This window comes from Nanorana parkeri, unplaced genomic scaffold, assembly GCF_000935625.1.
Source record: "Nanorana parkeri isolate BGI_ZX_2015 unplaced genomic scaffold, ASM93562v1 scaffold812, whole genome shotgun sequence".
NCBI lineage: Eukaryota > Metazoa > Chordata > Amphibia > Anura > Dicroglossidae > Nanorana > Nanorana parkeri.
Window position 1 is genome coordinate 71,099 of NW_017307080.1, and position 23,818 is coordinate 94,916.

General features: G+C 42.8%; 1 protein-coding gene across 1 annotated transcript in view; it reads right to left on the bottom strand.

Annotated features, from left to right (window-relative positions):
- Positions 1 to 7,817: 7,817 nt before the first annotated feature.
- SUSD6 (sushi domain containing 6) overlaps positions 7,818 to 23,818 on the bottom strand; it is a 48,193-nt gene continuing 32,192 nt past the window's right edge. The window contains exons 3-6 of the mRNA XM_018565086.1: positions 14,822 to 15,019; positions 13,784 to 13,922; positions 9,540 to 9,961; positions 7,818 to 8,381 (exon numbers count right to left, since the gene is read on the bottom strand). Coding sequence (XP_018420588.1) covers positions 8,356 to 8,381; positions 9,540 to 9,961; positions 13,784 to 13,922; positions 14,822 to 15,019 — 785 coding nt within the window. The 3' untranslated portion in view covers positions 7,818 to 8,355. The remainder of the gene's footprint in view (positions 8,382 to 9,539; positions 9,962 to 13,783; positions 13,923 to 14,821; positions 15,020 to 23,818) is intronic.

Here is a 23,818-nt window from a genome sequence, read left to right on the forward strand (position 1 = left end):
TTTTGTAGATTTTAATGCACGTGTAGACGGAAAACAAGAGGGAGGGTAGAAGGAGCACAGGATACGTGCTGGTTTCAAACATAGTCCTTGGTCTTCTGCATGTCTTCTTAACCTTCTGGGTCCTTCTCTCACAAGGTTATACTGGCTGGACTCTTAAACTTCAAATGTGGCTTCTTGCCAACTGAGATAGTATTTAAGCCGGGACAGCAATGTTAAGGGTTCCCTTAGGTGCTTTCCAACTCCATCACTCTCCACCCGGCAGCCAGTACATTCAAGGGTTCCTCCCAGGAGGGGAAATCATTCTAGCACTCCAGGTTCCTTGGCCCCAAGATAGAACAGGCCTTATGCTTGCTCACAAGTCCAGAAGGGAAGACCACATGCCAGGAAATGTTGCAGATATTTATTAACACACACAGCATGCACTAGCAGGCCCCAATCCTGCCGATTGGCTAGGTATTTAACATTCTTAATACAGAATGCAAGTCTGTGTGGTGTGCCAGAGCTGTGTACAACTCAGAACTGGATGAACCCTTTCACAGGTATAACAGCCCCCTTATATGCATTTCATCTGTGAATTTAGGTGTTTGTCTGGAGTTCAGCTGTAAGCAGGAGGGATAGTTGTGGACGGATAAGTGCTTACCTGATTTTTATAAAATAAAGAAAGTGAACGATTGTTTTCATTATACAATTAACTGTAGTTCTTATGCAAGGAAATTAGTTGAAAACCCAGTATCTAGAAAGGAAACCATAACACCTTATGTTGCGTGCTGATGCAAACTTATTTTGATCATACCACATTAAACCACTCCCTAAAACCACATGACAACTATGTCTGGTTATGAGAATTAGAAAAGAACTGACACATAAGTATAGGAAAGCCAATTTTGTCACGATAGTGCATGTTGGCAAACTTACGAAGGCCCCATTGGGGTTATACTGCAAATTCCAGCAGCTGGAATGAAAGCGGTGTGCGAATAGCTGTGGTTAGGAAGCCTATACAAAGCAATGACAGTCTGTCTGTGTCCAGAGGCGCAAAACAAACATTAGCATTCTGGTTCGGTGTTTCCAGGGGAAAGATTCCCCCCCTGTATTTATCCTAATTACCATTATCACAGACTTGTCTGTCAACAATAAAAAAAGAGATAAAGGCGAAACCTATCAAAGGGGACACTAAAGGTGCCCATACACTGCTCGATTCTCGTACGAGAATCGCGGGAAATCCCGCGATCGTACGAGAATCGAACAGTGTGAACGAAGACGTGCGACCGTTTCTACTGTACGGTCGCACGTCTTTTGTCTAAGAAGCATGTTAGAAAACCAGCCGAGAATCGTACGATTTTCGGCTGGTTAGAACGGTGCTCGGGAGACAAATGCCGAACGGGCCGGTGTGCGCACGCGCACACTGCCCGTTCAGCATTGCGGTCATCGGAAGCCCGCACCTCAGGGGGGCGGGCTTGCGATGATCGAGAGTGCGATCTGCCTGTCCAAGATGGGCAGATCGTACGTTTTTTTAATCACTTTACAACCACCGCAAGACTAAGGTCTTGCGATGGTTGTACAGTGTATGGCCACCTTTACTGTGTTGACGACCGAGGAGTTCACTCAGATTGGAGACATTTCCTATTGCACATCCTGTTTTGTTTCCTGGAGGGGAAGTAAAGGAAAATTTCCCCAATGGACAAAGATGGCAAAAACCATCTTAGATATGCAGGAAAGAGAGCAGTTCAGATATAGTTATTTGCTGTGTCCAGAACGTAGACAAAACATTTTGGAGATCTGGATTTTGGAAGATGTATCTTCGGGCTAACAATTTAGCAGAAAGGCTAAAGCCTGCTTCAGTTGCTGGTTTAGCAGAGATTGGAAAAGGCTGCAGGCAATTTCAGCAAATCCTGAAGAATGGGCACCTTTAGAACACCAGAAACATATGGTTACCTTCTCGACACTACTAATAAACTTATATATGGACTTTAACTTTTGAGGGGTGTTTTCTGCATATCTGATATGTTCCAGGAGCCCTTAGAGCAGGGTTTCTCAACCACAGTTTCGTCACTGTAGCAGCAGATTAATATCAGCTCATCAGTGGCTTCACTTTTCCATTTGCAGTTGCTACTTAGTTAATATCACCGGGCAGTAAGGAAAAGGCCTGAGGCTTGTAGTTCAGGTTTCTGGCATCTCACTGTAGGAATTTGACAGAGCTTGACTCCCCTAGAACTCCTCTACTGAACCCAGGCTACCAGGAGAGATTGAAAGCCATTAGAAAGCGCGGATGGTGAGCATAGTAGGACATGTGTGCATGCTGTGACCAAGGAGAGCACATCATCTCTTTGCTTAATGAGTGGAACAAGGATGAATAACGGATATTCTTAAACATATGGCCATAGTAATACACAAAAAAACCCACAGGTCTGACTGAATTCTCTCTTTATTATTTATAATGCACTCATGCGGAGGAAGCCTTCCATGCAATCTTTTTCCTGTGTTCCTTGGTGTGCGTGCGTGCGTGCGTGTGCATTTATAAAAGCCAAAAGTGGGTGGGCACATTTCTGATAAACGTATTATAGTATTTGCAGCATTTGTCATCATACATCTTCCTGTAGGCATTAAAGATATGCACCCACAAGTATCTTTACTGGTCTGTGTATCCCTAAATAAAAACAGTCACAAGCAACTGTCAAGTTAAGGCATGAAGCAGGGAAGGAGGTGTGCTACATCCTCAGGTTTTGGCTTATCGGGGGCAAACAATATGAATTGCACACAATTTTCTAATCTGCATGATCAAGTTTTAACTGCAACTCTATTCATTGTACTAAAATTCCAATGTAGGTCAACACATCAGATTTATTGAGTTCATACCATCCAAGTACACAGTAAAATCATCCCACTCCGATCCTATAGCCTCTCACTTGTCCCACTAGATAAGCTTAATCATAGAGACAAAAGATTAAGCCTATCTGGTGGGACAAGTGAGAGGCTATAGGATCGAAGTGGGATGATTTTACTGTGTACTTGGATGGTATGACCTTTCAATAAATCCAATTTTTTTAAAATTATGAACTGTCAGATTTGCGGCTCTAAGTTGGAATTTTTGTTATGCCAGCACGTAGGTTTGGAGCCTGCACCTGATTGACGTGACTGGTTGGGTCGATGTTGTCCGACTTTGGGGATTGAGCAGTGTATACTTCGAAATTCTATTAACCCCTTCGTGACTGACGACGTACAGTGTACGTCGCCAGCATCGGGGCTGTTTAAACAGACTCCCGGCGACTTTTGCCGCACTATATCCAGGCATTACCCACATTAACTCCAAACCTCTCTCTACCTTCTGGAACATGTCCCAGCATTATTTTTTCTTCTGCACCTTGTTCTTGTAGTGTGAAATAGCTTTCATTACTCCCTGTGATGTCTTCATCAGGCGTGCAAAATTCTTGCATTCTAGTTTGGAGCGCACTGGATTTCTGGCAGATTAACAGGTGTTTTTTTGTACTTGCAGTGTTTTTAAAAGGGTAAAACATGGAGAGATGTGTATATATGTCAGACAAACTGCAAACTGCAAATGCAGCTCTGTAATCACTATTTCATCAATAAAGTGGAACTCTGCTTTTGTTGAGAAAAAAATTCCATCTAGGTGATCTATGTACTTTGATAAAACTTTGTTGCAGGTTCCTAGCTTTGTCAGTTCTGAGGAAACAGCTGCTTATTTCATCCTTTCTTTTGCAGACTGATTCCTGAATGGAAGGGTCTGCTTCATTATAACCAGCTGGTGGAATCTCAGTGTTCTGATGATGAAAGTTGCAGTGTCCACATCCCTTTAGAAGTAGTTAACCCTTAGAAAGTATCTCACCAAAACTGAAACTCCTATTGCAAAGGATGCCTAAAATGTTACTTTTTGATCTGGTGGAGGCTTCTGGGACTATCAGTGAGCCAATCACAGAAAGAGGAATGACATTTCCGGGGGCTTTCTGTACACCATCGTGTACATAACACCTCCAGGTTGCCATAAAGCATTTCATTTTTAGATAGTTTTAGAAAATTACAGCTACAGTTTGAAATAGAAAGGACATTTTAATAACATTAAATTGTGAAATGGCTTGTGCAGAAATGGTCTATTTTTTTTTTAAAAGTGGAGTTCTGTGTAGAATGCATTTTCTTTAACCCCTTCGTGACGGGAGACGTACACTGTACGTCCAGCAGTGTAGGTACCTGAATCTGACCTGTTCCCAGCCTCTTGAAGTCTATGTACAGCAGAGCTGGAGTGTGGGAGGAAAAAGCAGTAAAAGAAACACAATTATGCTGACAAGAAACATGCTGATAGGAAGAGGAAGCAGAGTGACATAGTGGTAAGCTGTGCTCCTTCTCCTTTCACTGTCCAGTCACAGGCTGGGAGCTGGCCCAGGTCAACCTGGGCTCAGAGTAGGTGGATTGAATGATACTGGCCAGATCAGGACATTTAAATGGCAAAAAAAAGGACTGCACAGGAAATCTCTGGACTCAAGGTGAATATTGTAGCAAAAGCTGGTTTCTTTTTGTATGGTTTAATGGGCTCCTTTTTTTATTTACATTTTGTTTTCTAGAGTTTTGCTTTAAAAAGGAGAACTATGAGGTGAGTGATTTTCACTCATCTCATAGTTCTAGCCGACCTGTGACAATGAGACTGTCGCAGGTCGCCTCAGTAGATCGGGAGGTGAGCGAACACATACCGGGTTCGCTCACCTCTAGATCCTGTCACGGCTCTCTGCGGTGACAGGGGGAGGGGCTGGATTCCCCCCTCCGATCCGCCAGCGCTGACGGGCGGAACGGACGGGGGAGGGGGTGGGTACAGCTGGCTCTGCCTCTAGATAGGCAGAGTCAGCTGTCAGTCACGCAGCTGGGCGGATGCAGGCATAATTGACGCGATCCGCTCCGGCGTCTCAGTATACTGCGAGCTGTAGCTCGCGGTATACTGAGCTTAGGGTGACGGGAGGACGCTAGTTTGTGTCCTCCCGTTACCCTAAGGAGAAATATGGGGAAAAGCCTTAACCCCATAGTTCTCCTTTAATGTGAATGAAAAATAAGTGGCCTGCCTCAACAAAATCCTTTCTATTGATTGATAAAAGGTGAGGAAACCGTAACCAATGTTATTTACAAATGAAATAGGCACCCCACATAAAAAAACAAACAAAAAACAAAACATTATTTAAACTTTAAAAGAGACTTTTTATTATTTAGAAATGCAGTTATATACATAGAACAATTAAAATTAAATTACTTTGTACAAATATTAAAATATTATCTTCAGCCCCACAGCAATGTCCAAGTTGACATTTAGAGCAGAGGGAATAAAGCTGTGATTTGTTTTAAATGTATTCTGGCACCAGAGGGGTTACCTGTCCCTGTACGCAGGCATGCAGTGCCCCATAAACTATACAACACATGGTGGCTTCCATAATGCCTAGGGACATCCGGAAGACAGTACTGAGGTCAGACCACTATTGGAGTGATTCTCTATTGTCATCTTTCATGTGATGTCACGGGCAGTAACCATAACTCTCTAAATAGTGGGTATAAAGATGAATCACCTGATATACATATTAGAGGGCACTGGTAGAACATATAGAAAAACATAAAAAAAGGAAAAATGAAAAACACCCCAGGATATAAAGCCAAGCCTTGGTAATAGTTGCAGAGGAGTCTGATTAAAAGTATTTACAAATTGGTGAATGATTGTGCAGCTCATACATTAATGCTCCTGAAAATATTGCACTTTAGATTATAGGGAAGGACATCTAGAGACAATGCTGTATGTAGAAGGCAAAAGCAACATAAGGCCTGTCAGATGTAATAGCCCAACAAATACCAGCAAGTTCTGGTAGACAGTGGCCAGCAGGTCATGCTAATGCTTATAGCTCCTCTAAAGATGATGAGCCACAGGCTAACTAACCCTGGCATAAAGGAAAATACAAGTGGCACAATGTAAACCAGTGGTACTTATCTCTGGTCCTCAAGATCCATTGATCCCATGTCTTAGTGGAATAATAAAGGATTTTCTCTTACATAATATACTAATTAACACAGCAGAGGCGCTACCTGTTGGTGGACTTTGAGGACCAGAGATTAGCACCACTGAGGTAAACCACCACTGCAAATGAAGGCCATTTTTGGTTGAATGTCCACCCTATTCATGAAAAAAGTGAACAGATAAGCTGTAAGGTCCTAAGTATGGGTTCAATAAACGGCTAACCCCGCTATTTATATAGGACAGGCCCACTTTTGAAAAAAGTGCATCATTTTTGCTCAACTGATGCAGTTTGTCTTTAGCTGTAAAAAAATATATGTCCCTGCATGCCTGCATGTTAAAACCCCACTGCAACAGTGCTGTCTCTGAACAGTCGCTTATAAAACAAAACAAAAAAGGCCCCAAAAGCATACAGGCTGCAACAAAAACATGAACACACAAATACACACACACTCAAAAAACATACACACATACTCAAGGTGACTTGTGTAGGTGTGCATGTGGCATTAGTCTTTTGTAGTAAATGAAATATACAAACATACTCCGATACACACACTAGTAAAAATCCAATCTCCCTCATAATTCCCATTTTTCACTCTCACCAGCAGTTCCTGTATCTTCCTGTATAACTTGATATACTCAGTGCTTCCATTTCCTTGAGTTTCTGGTCCACTTATTGAGCCTAACGGGCATATTATGTGTGTGAAGCTCTGATGGGAAGAATGACCTTTCCACTGTGATCAATATGTCCACCCACCCCCTGCCCCAACACGCACATATCCAATTCCCCTTTGCGACATCTCCACTTTGGCTTTTCTGGGACAACACATTCTTTGTTAGGCTGCTGTATCGGAAGCAGTTCTTAACAAGATTACAAAGTCAAACAAGGATGGGTAGGATCCCGTCCTCAGGAGCACTCCATGATACCTGGAATCTTTCCAGGATTCTTAACTATACACTTGTAGCTTAGGGGAAAGCATTTTGAAACCATAGATCTATGAGGCATCGTTCTCATACAGCTGCTTGGGCTGTTCTTTTAGGAAAGCTTCCAGCAGTCAGGCCTATATTCTGTATGAAGTCAGATCTCACGATCACTTCCACACTTGCTGTACAAAGAACTGCTTTTTGTTTTCTAGCTAATGAAAAACGTGACCAAAAACATAGTTGCCTGTAGATATATGAGCGGTGCTCATTCCTATGAAGACTTTTAATATCATCCTAATATTCAATAGGTAATGCAATTAGTATGAAGTGGATTATTAGACACACAGGACCTATACAGAGCTGTGTAGAATTTTAATCCGTTTTTTTCTCTCCTGAAATTACAATAATTGTATTTAGTACATAGTATAAATTTACGTGCACTGGTTTCATTTTTAGGGCCTCCTGCATCACCTGTGAGAGTCATATGTAAGGAGCAATGAATCTTTAACAGTGAGTGAGATGCATCTCTAGATAAAACTCAAATTTTAGGATGCTCCCTCTTAAGTTACAAAATGTTTAGCTGTGAGACTGAACGGTAAAGACAAATTCTATACAAAATGCCAAACCACCTGCACAGCTTATGCAGGAGTCATGGAGATGTGCTGTTCCTGTGGTACATGCAATCATCATTACTAGGAGATATCAATCGCAAGCCTATTTTTAACAGGGAAACCTCCATAAACCAGGTACAGTAGCTCCCTATACCAATTACTTTTTAATTATCAAATGTTGAAAGCTGATTGGTTGCTATGGGTTACTGTACATCATTTCCTCTTGCATTACAAGTTTTGTAATGACTTAACAAAACAGTGAATTGAACAACCCAATAATGGGGAAAAAGCAGCCAGCCTGAGAAGTGGTCTACACCTTAGGGTTTTGAAAAAATCCTTGTCCAGTGTTGTTTGAAACGACAGGGAATATTGCACTGGACAATGCATTTTGTAGCCACCTGAATGGCTTAACCTGAGACAAGGGTCTTCCCTTAGGAACCATGTAAATATACTCCAGGTATCTGAATGTGTCCTATGGAGGTCCACAACAACATGTGTGCGTGCTAAAGTTACTAGGAAGGCCAAGAGGTATTAATATTTAGTAGGGAAACGTGCCAGGCGATGTATGATCCAGCCCATATCACAGGAGTATTCGTATATAGGTTACAGCATTACACATACATATTAAATAGAGTTGTACACCTCTGCAAGCAAAGCTCAGACAACCTGCTCCCAGTACTGTGTAGATGGGGAACAAAGCGTCTGTGCTCAGTGGGTTGGTGGGGATGAGGGAGGCACATGTCAGCTCCAGAGCTCCTGTCCATACAGGAAATGCAGAGCAGGGAGATTGTAGGGATCCCGCAGGGTTGAGTGAGGCATCAGATCTCTTCAAGCTTCTTTTAGCAGAGGGATATCTGGGGAGGAAGGATGTTGGGAAACTCATCAGAAGAAATCTACAGACCTTCCTCAAAACACAACATGCATAGGATTTCGAAATGTACACACAGTTGCAGAAGCTGCTGGAGCTCCCAAGAGACAGTAGAGACCAGTGGAATACCTAGGGACTGTTGTACCATCTATACCACCTTTTGGTGGAGACCCTTTTGTCGGGGAAGGCAAAAATCTGTTGGCTCCTGCTCTATAATGTGTCATAATGTGTCTGGTACAACCAACCCATCGAGCAGCGATACAGGATCAGCATAAAGCAACAAAAACCTCAAAGGGGAGTTGACGCAAAGTAGGTAAAGTAGCAAAGGCTCAGCATTTTCTGTTGCTTAAAGTGAACCTGTGCCCACATTATGCACACTAAAGTGTTTACCTATTCTGAACAAGCACTAAAAACACATTAAAACAAGCATTTAGATCATCTTGGTATCTATAAGCATTGTGAATAAAAGTTTAAACTTTACAACATGCTTAGTTTTGTTCTATGAGATCAGATCTTGGCAGGCACCAGAACTCTAATGTAAACAAGCAACAGGTATTTCTGAGCTGCTATAAACAGGGCAAAACCAGACTTTAGAGTCTTTGTTGTGATCTTTGAGAACCAATAACTTCACATTAATATGCGCTATCTCGGACCTCTGTAGCTGCTTTTAGTGCTTTCATTGCATGTTAAGGATATGTAAATAGTTCATGTCTAAAGTCTGGGCACAAGTGCATTTAAAAAAAAAGAGCTTATCGCAACTACCACTTGCAATGAACTACAACAGTAAACATATTCTTGGGCATTCTCAGGCAGCACAGTGGCGTAGCGGTTAGCGCTTCTGCCTTGCAGCCCTGTGGGTCCTCGGTTCCAATCCTGACCAGGTCGCTATCTTCAAGAAGTTTGCATGTTCTCCCTGTGCTTGCATTGGTTTCCTCCCACACTCCAAAGACATACTGGTAGGTTAATTGGCTCTTGTCTAAGTTGGCCCTCTATGTATGCATGCGAGATAGGGACCTTAGATTGTACGCTCCTTGAGGGTAGGGACTGATGTGAATGTGCAACTATGTAAAGTGCTGCGTAAATTGTTGGCGCTATATAAATACCTGTAATAAATATTCAATGTATCTACAGTACATCTACTTACCATCTGTATATTCCTCAGAGGAGAGTGAAAGAAGACTCTGCACATCACTGCTTTCAGAGTCAGCACCCTCCCTTCCCAGTGTCCTGCTGTGTGCTCCAGACACCCACTGGGAAGTCTGATGGACCAGTACAGTCTCTGATTGCTGGGAGCTGCCAGCTGTGCATTGTGAATTATGTGCCATGGCTGGGCCAGTGGTGTGAGTATTCTGCACAGATTGTCCTGGGATGCTGGAGTCAGGTAGTTCCTGCTGTATATCCTGCTCTTCTCCTGGACCTTCAGACAACACAATCTGCACTCGAGAGCTGGCAGATGGGATACAGTTTCCTGCACTGCCATAAACAGCTTCTTCATACGAAGGAAGGGCTACCTGCACCCCATCAACCATGATAGAAACCTGCTCCCCTGGCACATGTGTTTCACGCCTGTAACAAAACATATAAGAAAAATAATTAAATGTCATGAATGCTTCAAGTGTCTCTGCTAGAGGAAACCATTTCTGCTAAAACGTCATAAAATGTATACAGTTGCCAATAAGTAAGCCATTGTGTAATTGAAAGGAAACTACTGGGAGAAACAGTAGGCCGAACTTGCTGACCTCTACTTCTGAAACTGCTAGTTGCCCATCTCTCTCTGGCTACAACATATGGCCGGCAGCAAGTGTGCAGATCAGGAAAGCCATAGTGATGACAGAACTTCTGGTCTGGATAATTGTTCCACTTGAACATACTGTACTTTGAAAGTATTTGACAGCCAGGGAACTAGGTGTTGTCAGCAAAGGAAGCGGTAATGCTTCCTCTATACCGGGGATTCCATTAATGTTAACAAATTGCCCACCTCCAACTAGGATTTTCTAAAAACTAACAATTGAAATTTCCCAACCATGCAATTTTTCTTCCTTGCTACTAAGGCAACAGTGATCTGTGTACACAATGCCAAAGAACTCCTATCCCAACGCTAACGTACTGGGTCACTGCTTTTTCCAAAAGCCAAATTACAGCCAACACCTGCAATAGGAGTTTCATGTTTGCTGAGCTCAGCATTCTGACAACATAAGCAGGTATGAATTTAACATAAATACATTTAACTAAACACTTAAGATTTATACAGTGGATTGCTATTTTCAGTTGTTTACGAGGAGGTCTTAGACTGTCTATACACAACCAAGACTGTCAGAGACACCTTCTGTTTGCCTAGTAGCTCAATCTCTATGGCCAGATATGATGGACATGAGTGATCAGCGCAGATGCTGACCTTCCAGAGTGTTCAGGAAACAACCAGACAATTGTACCAGACCACATCCACATGCCGTGCATCCTTGTGTCCTTTCATATCCTGCTATCTCACAGCTTTAAAATTATGTATTTGTCAGTAAGGGAACTTCTGTAACATTTATAACCTCAAAACCTATTTCCCCTTTTGCAGCCAAATTTGGATAACACTTCTTTTATATTTGTTACAAGTTCCCATTTAGAAAAAAAAAAAATAACAGCCTGCTGCATATATATTACTTTCTCTTTTCTAAAAGAAAAGTTTTTCTCTAAACTGAATTTTGCTCTGCAATGCAAAGGGGGTGGGGAGGTTAACGGGAACATGAAAAACCCTGTCTGTACTATGCTGGCAGGTGTCATTTTCAGTTGTAAACTAGATTTGAGCACGGTCTGTCCCTGAAGATCTAGAGGCATTGTATGTCAATGAGAGGAAGCCTAGAGTGTCCCTAGCTTTTCTATGGGCATAGAGTGATTTTCCTCTCACTTGTCCACATTCGTTTACAGTCTGCCCAGCGGCTGGCTACACAGACACATCTAAAAGGCAAGAAATATTTGATTAAAAAGGACTTAGTTCTGCTTTGTGAATAGGAACATATAAAAGTGGGGTTTTCTCAAATTTTACTGCAGGAGTGGAAATGATTATTATTATTATTATACAGAATTTATATAGCTCCGACAGTTTGCGCAGCAGTAAATACATGTTAAGCTAACCACTGGCTCACTGTTAGAATTGCTCATGCCCATTCATTAACAAATCTGAAAACAGGCAATTTAGACGGTAAATGGCATCAAAGACCAACTCCTACCAAAACGATACTCTAGTAGAAAGCATAGAGTTAATTGACGTACCATCTTACAATGCTTCTCTCAAAGTCTAGTGACAGGATTCCCTCTATTAGACTGGGTTTTCCCCTCCTCCTACCGGGTCATAATGAAGTTTCCACTCTCTCAGACAGTATTTAATCATGTGTTTATTTTGCAGCATAGAGAATCCATTAGAGGGGCATGACACCACCATCTGTCTTACAATGACCACAACATCTGGCTGTCAATGAGGATTCCAGTAAAAATCAGCCCGACAAGAATAATAAGCCAGCACGTGCTTTTGAGCAACCACACAACACTGAAATATAATTTTGGGTGGAGATATAATTTACTAATCTGTTTTTTATGCCACATACTGTAATGTGCAACTAATTAGGTCTATCAAACGTAAGTTAAACACAGACAATAGGGGGCAGTCCATCATAGAGGCACAATCCATTCTCTGTGTCTCATGATATAAATAAACATGAACACCCAGAGCATTGAAAACTGAACTCCAGGCCAACTAAATACACAGATAAAATACAGATAAAGATTTAGACGATTACAGGCAGATTTAAATGGATGGTCCTCATATAATCTTAGGTAGGGAGAATAAACACTGTTAAAATGAGTGTCCTTCCAAAAATTTTGTATTATTTTCACTTCCTGTCGATAGCTCTATGAAGGGATGATCTGCTGCGATTTCAATCTGTAAATATTACGTTTATTTGGGGGGGAAACTACCGAGATTTGCGAGATCTGTTCTATTACGGGGTAGATGTATTGGTGGCCTCGGTCTACCTCATTTTTTGCGCTACTTTCTATGGTTTACTCTTTTAGATTGGATATCTATGGAATCCAGTTCGGTCTCTAATACCCAGATTGATTTATTGAAGTGGCTTGCACCAAAAGCTAGACCAGCGGTTTTGGCCCCAATATTATCCAATTCCTTGGCATTGTGGGACAGATTACCTAAACTTTGCAAGCTTTTGTCTGCCCACACGCTCTTGGCTCCTCTTTTTCAGAACCCTATTTTCACCACCGGGAGCTCAATCGCAAGCTTTTCCGTGGTGGCTAAACAAGGGCTTTTTCGGAATTGTCATTATTATAAATATTGTAAGCCTTTAACTCTACCGCTTTACACAGCTAAACAGAGTCCCGGCAACTATATAAATTTGCTTACAGGGACCCGCTGCCAGCGACATATGGCATACATTGTTGACAGAAAAAGGGTTAAACTGTTGACATTAGAAAAAAATAAAAAATTAATGGTGTATTCTAGATTACAAAGCTGCATTATTTAGTGCCTTTTATAACTCTGTGGAGTTCAACTTTAAGTCAGTGAAAAGGTGAGCACCATGAGTAAGCAGAGCTTCATCTTGATTTAAGCAAAAGCTGAGGCCCATGTACAGCCCGAGTCTGGGATCCAAGGGCTTCCAAAAGAACCACTTTAAAGACACTACAAGGTACCATGAGTTTCTTCACTGTGTTTAAACACAGGTCAGGTTTACCCTAGCATATAAGAAATGTAGCTGAAAACTGACAATTAAGTTACTAGATAAAACCAACCCATGCATGGAGGTCCCCTTTTACAGAAACGGAAATGCCCCGTGCCAGAACTTTAGAAAAAGTTTATCAATGCCAACTAATGTATATTTTCACAACAAATTTTGGGCCCTGTATCAGTATATAATGTGTGAAAAGGGGGAATGAGAAAATAGATCATAATATGGTTGTAGAGCCAAACTTTTCTTTTATAAAAATAGGGGCCTACCAAGTATCCTCACTATTGTGGGTCAGCTAATTTTAAATATCACTTGACAAAAGCACAAAAGAGTAAAACAAAGAAAAAAACGAAAACTCCCTACTGATATTCCTTGTATAAATTACTTTTAAATGTCCCAACTGAGACCGGTGAAAGAAGTGAAAGTTGGCTGACATTATTTACCTCTCCCCTATACTGTTTGGTTTTTCTGGTTTTACAGAAACTATTATTTAACTTGTCATACATAAATGAGCGTCTACCCAAAACTCTAGTTGCTTATGAACGCTGCCTGGAGGTGAAAAGAACCTGTTGAGACACCAACGTGCTTTCTTACATGATCAATTATCAAGGGTTCGGAAACTCAACGTAGAGAAACGCACAGAAATTGCCACTGAAACACTCACCTGCTGTGGTGGAAGGACTTGATTTTGGGTTGTAGTAGCACAAATAAGACAATTAGGAGTAATATCAGGGCCACAGAGCTGGCTGTTGAGGCAACAATGGAAAGTGTGGGCACCCCAAGGCTGGTATTTCTATTGGTGTCTGGGGGGAAAAAAAACATTTGGAAGTTACAAAAGGCTCTCCACTACATCAGGTTTATTTATTTCTTACAGGCAATTATATAGCACTGACAATTTACCCGCACTTTACATACTATTCATTCATATTAGTCCCTGCCCCCGAGGAGCTTACAATCTAAGGTCCCTATCTCACATGCATATATCCATCAGCATGTCTTTGGAGTGCGAGAGGAAACTGGAGTACCCCGAGGAAACCCAGGCAAAGACAGGGGGAACATGCTAATTCCATGCAGATATTGTCCTGGCTGGGATTCGAACTGGGGACCACTAAGCCACTTTGCTGCCCATGTTAAACTGAAGTGCAAGTCTAGCCAAAGTTTATACTATTATTTGAGGCTCCATTAGAAAGATTTTTCCTAATTTTCTCTCCTGGTGTCTACCATTTTACCAGACTGGAAATCAGGGATTATTCTGCAACAGTGACACAGGCAACAATAAGAAAGCTGATGGGGGGCCTTAGCCCCTACTCTAAAAAAAATAAATGTGTGTGTGTTGCTGAGATTTATCATTGAAACCATTGTCGCAAAGACAGAAGGTGAGAAGAAAGCCAATGGAGCCTGAAATAGCAGAAAGAACATGACAGAGGTTCTAACCCCTTCCTCATTCTATGAAAAAAATATTTTGACTAGACATACATTTTAATAAGCCAATATAAATGTACCGAAATTAAAATGACAAGGTACAGTAAACCAAGCAGACAGTTTCATACTTCTCATGGAGAACCCATAGCAATTCATAGAAAATTACTACCTGTTCAATCACACCTGATGGTGATTGCCTTCTACTAATTCCAATGATACAATGAGCAATGTTGCTTTCCTTGAACCAGGCATTGCATATAACTAGTAGTAAAGCACTCACCCTGGCTCAGTCTACAGCTAACTCCCATAGGTGGGCTCCAAGCACCATTCTTGCATGTTAGGAACTTGTAGTCTCCTTTCAGCATGTATCCTTCGGCACAGAAATACTCTATGACACTGCCAGATGTAAAGGGCTTTTCACAGTGAGGGGGGTGACACATGAATCCACCATTCTCTGGTTCTGGGGGTGGTGGACATACTAAGGAGACAAAAAAAAGAAAATAATTTATTAAAACACAGCAAAGCTAATATTTCTGCAACAAACATTCCATTGTATGCTATAGATGGAAATGTATGCAAAGTAAACTGTATTGGAGAAAATATTGTTACTGCACAAAGAAGTCCATCAACTATCCAATGGATGGACACAAAATTGCAAAGCAGTAACTGAAGAGAAGCAAGGAAAATACTATACACCAGAGCCTTGAGGATTTCTAATGGAGGAAGTATTAGTATATTAGGCATAACAATCAATTCACTAAGATGGACGAGTTATTTCATCTCCGTTCATTATTTTATCCCATGACAATTGTCTCTGAAAAATGTTCAATTCACAGAGAACAGGCAGGGCAACGTCTGACCATCATCTGCAGCACTGCTAATTACTGCAGTTATTTCTTGCTTGAGGGAATAAAGATTCATGCATGCTCAACTTTCCTGCGTCTTTTCAAGATCAGCCCTGTTGCAGGCACAACCTTCTGTGCAATAATAACGCCTCCAACTCTCTAGACATTTATTATTGCTCTCCTGCACAGCATAAGGCATCATTCACACACAACGCAAGCAAAATTGTATATTGCGTATATACGTGCACTATTTGCATTCTCATAATGCATCATTTCTAATGGAAATTTTAATGAACTGTACGCATATACGCGCAAAATACGCAGAAATACGCTGCCCGGGCGCATCTGGTTCCATTCTGTTTTTGCGCATATATACGACTCCATACGCGACTATGTGTATGGAGCCATTTATTTGCATATGTTGCATATGGTACAATACGCGCGTATATGCGCGGCACTGTGAATGAGGCCTAAACGGTCTCATATCTGCAAGTGATGCTTTTAATGGAGCATTGCTCACTGTCAGTATGAGCAAGTACTGCTGATCGATGCTCATTTGAGTAATGCAAATCAGGTCAGATATCACCAAGACCATCATTCTCTGAAAGATCTCATAAATTTTTTTACAAGCGTGCTTTACTGTCCGTGCTGGCACAGGCCCCATCCCGTATGATGCCCGCAGCCAGCCCTGTCAGAGATTACCTTACCGCATGCTACAGCCAAACAGCCTCAAGCTTTACAAATGCCAACTCACAGGAGCGTGAGGTGCTCTGCCGGAGTCTGTTCCCTGGTTTCTCTCGTGGCCCTCAGGTAGTCGGTGCTGTGCGGGAGTGTCGTGCCCGGTCTCTTTCGTGGCCGTGCTCGGTGTCTCTGGTGGGCTTGTGGGAGGCAATGCTGTGAGGTCCTTGGTCCCTAGCTGGTTGCTCGGCAGGCTGCCCAGAGGTCCATCAACAAGCGCGGTATCTCTGGGCAGCCTGAAGCTATTTAAAAAATTAAAGGCCCGGTATCTGCGTTATGTATCGCGGCATTTTCACAAGTACAAGTATTTGTGAAAATGCCCAGTATCGGCCCCGATACTAGTATCAGTTTCATGACATCCCTAATGAACACCTCTCTAGTTACTTACAAGATTCTTGTAAACAGAAATATCTATGCATGGGAAGTACTCTTCCTCCCTTTTAAAATAATTTTCATCTTAAGAGGGAAAGTATAGTGTATTTTCCGTAAACAAGCATCAACATTTTGCTTGTAAATGGTATACTGCACCGGGTATCTTGTTTCTTAAGCAAGTTTCCCAGGATCGAGTGCTGGCTGTCATGGCACATGCCTCGTCTCCTTTCATCAATTAGCCAAAAAAGAGAATATTGGAAACTGAAACCCTCTTATTTCACGTGGCTGAGATCTCTTCAAGGCTCCTCCCTCCGCTTTTTAAAGCAACACCTCTGACGACACGTCTCTAAGGGATTGTTCACACCGAAAGCGTGTGCGTTCCAGAGCGGTAGCTGCTGGAACGCACCACAATCGCTAAGAAACTTCCCCCACGTTCTGGGGCGGGAGGGGGAGTGGCATTGCATTGAATTCAATGCAGTGGAACGGAACGCTGGCACAGTTTTGCCACGCGTTCGATCGCAATGCGGGCGGGGGGGCGTGGAAGCGTTGCCATTGAATTCAATGTACCGCCACGCCCCCTCCCACCCCAGAACACGGGGGGAAGTTTCTTAGCAATCGCAGTGCGTTCCAGCAGCTATCGCTCTGGAACGCACACACTTTCGGTGTGAACAATCCCTAAGAGGGGATTTCCCCACACTTTGGAGAGATTGTCTTTCACTCTGGGATATGGAGTTATGGGGAATATCTCCAATGAGTGGTAAAAAAACAAAGTGTACACTTCTGTTTTTTTTTATGTTTGCCCAGGCATACACTTTAGGCCCCTGTTCACATGGGCACCGTATGTGCACAGATCCACTGCTGGGGGGAGCAGTATGGAATGGACGTGGCATCATAATGGCTGTATGGACCCATGTCAGGTCTTTGGGGAGTCGGATGTACAGTCGGATGACCTCTATCTGTCACAATCAGGCACAACCGTTTACATGAGGCTGCCCCATAGAGCAACATTGGGCTTCTGATCAGATGTGCCTCAAAAACTGACAGGTGGACTTGTTCGGACTGCCCGTGTAAAAAGGGCCATACCCATTCTCTACTCGACCCCCAACCCCCCAAAAAAAGGCTTAAGATATACTTGATGTGCAGTGTCTCTATATTTGGCTGAAACATTAACACCCAATTCCTTGTTACTTGCACTGCCTGTTGTACTCTGAAGAAAGAATATCCTGTTTCCAGGCCTCCAATTTCTTCTCTGTGGAAAACCCCATCCTGAACCTTAAGGCTTCATAAGCATCTTTCTTAAGGTGCCCATACACCATACAATTATCTGCAGATTTTCTGTGGTCAGATGGAAAACGTGCAACAGATTGGCCAAGGTGGAGATTACTCCATCCACACAGTTAAGTGTAGATGGAGGAATCTGTTGCACCTTTTCCATCTGAGCATAGAAAATCTGCAGATAATTGTAAGGTGTATGGCCAGCTTTAACCATTCCCACAGTATGAAACATGAGACTGTCACAGCTGCAGAAAGGCCAGTATGGCAGTGTGTCAATCACTCCAGTCTCCTCACTCATTTTACTCCCAATATTATATGAAATTACAGGAAGTTAATATAAACAGAAGCAGCTTTGCAATAACAGAATTTTAAGGTAAGGCCTAACTCCAGCTTTGGACATTGTGGAAAACGTGCGCAGATTTTAATTGATGCCTGTGATTCCATTGGGGATAGTTCCTGTCAGGACTGGAAGACACGAACAGCAATAAAACCTGACAGGAGAGTCAAAACCAATGATTTTCAAGCTACTAGGTATATGGGGTCATGACTGTGGCTCCCAAGGGGCCTGCACGTAATATTCAGTACAAGTAAATCTGGCCGTACACTTACAGATTTTTCCTCCGGCTATTGTATTCTGACAGCCGACACTTGCCATTGTCAGCATACCAAATTGGCTGCAATCACTGTTCAGCCGCAATTTCCAATTCTGTTTTTTTTTTTAACAAAAGTCTTTTGAAACAGTGACTTGTTGAGCTGGGTGGTGCCGGCAGGGCCACACACAGCTCAAATTTGGTCAGAGTCAGCCGGACTCTGCAAATATTCCAGCAGTTTATGGCCATGTGACATTAAAGGCTTTTCTCCCCCCAATGCTGCTGTAAACACTTGCCTTATTTGATGCCTCTTGATGCAACCATCTTCTTCATTCCACTCCTTTCCGACAGTACCTCCAGCGCTGGTGCCGGTCTCTGATCCAGCGCAGACGCCTCTGTTCCACGGAGGCTGTCCGTCGTGCGTGCTCCCGGCTGCGTCCATTTACGGTCTGTCCGTTTTCTTCCTCTTCGCTATACTGTGCCTGCACACTTCCTACTTCACAGCTGTTCGGGAGGCGGGAGTTCAGTCGGGATTGAGCAGCCCTGGAATTTGCCTACTTTATTTTTTTAAAGTCATGGGGCATATGTCTACCACTTGCTAGCAGTAGATATACATGCCAAACAAATACTTTAATTCTACTTTATTGCTACAGAAGACAGTCATGGACGGCAGACTTACTAGAGGAAGCAACGACTGAAGACGTGCCACAGCTATGGTTGGAGACTGGATACATGCTGTAGAATATGGTTAGAGATAGGGGAACATGAGACATCTAGAAATCACTGCCAGTACAGCCCCTTCACAAATCAATTCTTTCTGCTCCCACTATGGACTGCTGAGGTCTAAGGGTTGCAATGCAAGCACCAGAGACGCACATGGGCCCTGAGTGGCAGGTTGGACACTAGGTTTCTGAACTTTCCACACTATACTGAAAAAAAGTTATGTTTTTGGTCATCTCTCCCAATTCGCAGGTAGTCACTCCATGTATAAATACACGTGGCAAGCCACAGACAGATGCAACCACTGTCACCTTGTCATTAACTTGAACAGGCACAGCGGCTGCATCTGTATGGACACACATGGGATTCCTGCTGCAATAATCTTCAGGTTCTTGTTGCAGGGATTCCCAGATGCCAGTGTGCATGACACCTTAGCCAGTGAAAATATTCACTAAACTGGCATTTTTGAATCTACCTGGAGTAGTTATTTCCCGATGTGCACAATCCAGGCGGATTAGCGTTTTAACCAAATATTATAAACCATCCTCAGCTGAAATGTTCACAGGTATGACATCTCAAACAAATTGTATCTATCCAATACTTCTCACTATTGGAGACAGCTGGGGCGATGACCGATTCATCTCATTCTATAAACATTAAATATTGTCCCAGTATGGTTTACCGATGAGAAGCAACATTATTCACAGTTGCGTTTGCAAAACCTCTTCACAGGATTGTATCTGTGAGTAGGCCGAGCAGATGAAGAAGTGGAACAAAACATAAGCTATGAGCAAGTCGAGGCAGGAAGATTGCAACAAATCTTTATGTCTCATACAGCAGATGCTCTGTTCCCTCAGGACCCCATATTTAGAGTAACTGTCCACGTGGCTGGAACAGCTGAGAACACACACTGATCTCTACTAGAGGCTGCACAGAGCCGGAGCTTTTGAGCAGGGACATTTATGTGGTTCCAGCAGCTGAGGCAGAACATCAATAACTGCAGGAAACCGCACACATAAAAAACAAACAGATGAGGGGGCAGGGAGCTTGAAGGGGAACGAGCAGAACATCACTCATATACAACAGTTGCAGGAAAGAAGGAAGTAAAGGCTGTATGTGGAAGGGACTTTTTATAGAGCATCCACCAAAATACCAGAAGTAATTAAATCAGATAAAAATGGAATAAGTGAATAAAAAGCGCACTTCCAACAAGTTGTCTGATTTTCTATGAGAATGTGCCTTTTATTGTACGGCCTTCCCTTGAGCAGAAGGCAACAATCATGGGATACATTTTTATGACCACATAGAGGAGTTGGATGGGTTAGAATATTTCTAGGTGCTGAATAAGCACATTTACTAGAAGCAAAAAAGAAGAAGAAAAAAAACACATCAGCCATTGATGGTTTAGACTGAGGTGTTTTCCCACTTGGTAAGGTGTGTTTAAATCCCTGCACATGTCTATGCCCCCATTCACACTTGTGCAGCACGTGAATACGCCAGGGGTGGACAAACTAAAGTGGAATTCAGAAGCCAGTGCCACGGACAACAATTAAAAACCCCTCAAAAGTTAGGTGCCAGCTATAATTTTTAAGGACATTGGCTACCTGCTACTTGATTTGTTGAGCATTGGTATATGCACCTAATTGCAGAATTCGGCATGCCTTCATTAAGTGTGCAAAGAATGTATGTTGCACTTGCAGTGCCATTTATTGTAAATGGCACACCCAATGCACTAAGCAGGATGAGAGTCTTTCATGTGCAAAGACGCAAAACAAATGCACGGTTAATAAAAGTGCGAAACTCCAAAAAGTGATTGAGCTTCTTTGTCTTGCATACGGTGTGTTGGGCAGCCCACTGAAATTAATGGGTTGCCCTATGCAGAGGTGAAAAAAAAAACGCTGACTGCACCGCTCCCCCTACCATCAGGTAAGCTCTGTATGCTGCAGAGGTATCAGGGACCCCTGGATTGCCTCCAGCCTCCCCGTACACCTCTTCCTGCTGCCCCTGTTGTCACCAGACAGTTGTCCACAATAGGACACAAGCACACTCCAGGTTATTTATATCTTACCCCAGCTGTACACCAGGGGGGGCCACCATCTGGTGCCTACTCACGTACAGGAGGATGGTTGCCTTCCCTGAGTGATGGAAGGGAACCTTGGCCCGAAATCGGGTGGGGGGCCGATATGGAATCCCTGTAGGCACTGCAGCAGGTAAGCCTGGAGTAGGTCCCAATGCCTAGCAGGGTAAGGCTCAGCCCAAAGGCAAACAAACATGAGCCCTAAAAATAACAAACATTACGATGTCCCTGTGTAGCCGGCGGAAACACAAAAAAACTGACTTGGGATGGAAGGAGGAGTCTATTTATTTAATGTGGTTGATGTGTTTCCTGTTGCAGGCAGGCGGAGCCTATATCTCGATGGCTGTCCTGGAAGATGACTGGGGACAATAAAACAAACAGAGCACCAGATGGGTCTATTATTATTATTAGTCTATTATTATTTGCAGTTAGTTACTTTCCAACGTGTTTCAAGTGTTCCAAGGAGCCCATTTTAACAGAGCTGGGCAAATGAGAATCAGGACGAAAGGAGGCAAGTATTTTGACTGTGCAGTTTCTGGGAGGGAGAATAAAGGCCTTTCCAGTCATCACTTTATCAGCAATAAAAACCTGACAGAGATTTAATACTCCCAGTCCTAACAAATAGTGTCTTTATTGTCATCTCTGTCACAGGTGAAGAGATTTCATCTTGTTTTGTTTCCTGGTGACCACACAAAAACTGACATAGGCAGCATCAAAGCCTATCCGATTGTAACTTTTCCATAATCTATCCAAAACATTTCCCAAAAGTACTCGAGGACAAAAAGGAGTCAATGTGAAAACAGAAGCTGTTGTATTTTTTTTTTTTTAACTGTGAGAACTATGAAATTCCCTTCCGCAGGTAGTGCTATCCACTGATGAATTCAAGAAACTCCTCGATGAGGTTCTTCTTTCACCTAATATACAGGGATATGGGAAGTGGTAAGATATAGAGATAGATAGACATACACACACACTGGATGGACTCTTGTCTTTATTCAACCTCACCTACTATGTTACTATGTATTTAAAAAAAATAAAAAAGGTAAAGTTATTTCTGAATTGTATGCTTTAAGTACTTCTTTATCTTTAGTTGGAATCATATGGTTACAAATAAATTAAAGAACACTGCTACCGGTACTAAACTGAATGCCCTCATGACCACACAGACTATCTCAGCATTTTTAAGGTCTATTCTAACTGACAGCAGTATATCAGGAACACTGGAGCTCATGCTACATGCAGTGCTTCATCCATTATTTCCAGAATGGGGAGCAAGTTGGATCTGCAAGCTGGGACAGGCCAATTGTAGCAGTAACAGGAACACCAAACGCCAAGGTGCAAAATAATGTTCTTCTTTTATAAGGCCTCATACACACAAGGCTATTATGTGTGGCCAGGGATTTTTGCAACAGGAATCCCAGGTGGGTACATACAGATGCAGCCACTCTGCCAGTTTAAGTGAATGATGGTGATTACCTGCAGTTCTGGTTAGATGCTTGCATCCAGGGTTAAGCATCTACCCTGAACCACAGATAAGTGCTTTATGTAGGTTTACATGCAGACAGCCATGGATAGATGTGGCCATTGCCAGCCTGTCATTTACGTGGACGGGCAAAGCGGCCACATCTGTACGGACACACCTGCAATTCCTGCTGCTAAAATCTGCAGGTTCTTGAGGCTGGAATCCCCAGCCACACACAACAGCCCCATGTGCATGAAGCCTTAAACAGCTAGCAGGAAGAAACTCTTATTCTGATGCGTTTCATGCTAGGCACAGTGCTTTTTCAAAATTAATGATTTTGTGGAGAAGAGGCAAGCCAGCACTTGAGATAACTGGCTACAGTGGAGCCTAGCTCCAGCATGTGGTATGTTCAGTTTTGAAGCAGGCTTAGGCCTCGTTCACATCATCCTCAGTGCGTTCTGGCCCTATTGTGGCCGGAACGCAATGGATCGCCTTGCGGTCCGGTGAGAAAAAAATGCTGCAAGCACTATTTTTTCTGACCTGACCGCAGGCATTGATGCGCCTTGCGTTCTCGTGCGGCCGATCGCATTGTGGCTGGAGGGCGTGGCTGCGGTGCCATTCACTTCAATGGACGCCCCTTCCCGCCCCACAACAAACTGAGCCGGCCGCAATGCGATCCAGTGCGTTCCGGCCACAATCGGGCCGGAACGTACTGTGTCTGGTGTGAACGGGCCCTAATAGTTTCACAGACCTGGAGTTGTCATTTACTGTACTGCAGATCTATCTTTATCTATCAAACTGAAATTATGGCGCATTCTATAATTCATTATGATTATTTTCCAGAATAATATGTTGAAAAATGCAATACTATATCACTAATGCTACATTTGACAATTATTCTTCTAAAAATACATAGTGACTAACAGGGAATTGTATTGATATAAAAAAAGGAACAAGCTCAAAGTTCTTATAAATTATTGGCGAGCCACTGTGTCTTATTATTAGAATTATTAGAATCTGTCTCCTGGAACAGGGAGCATATGCTCTGCTAATGGATATACAGGACTACGTCATGCTACAGCACATGGAGCTTCATACCCAGCTGCCAAAGAATCATGTCATTAGCTGGACAGTCATCAAGTAGCTCTACCTCACACTGTGACAGATTGGTGTGTGGGTGACCATATTACTCCAATTA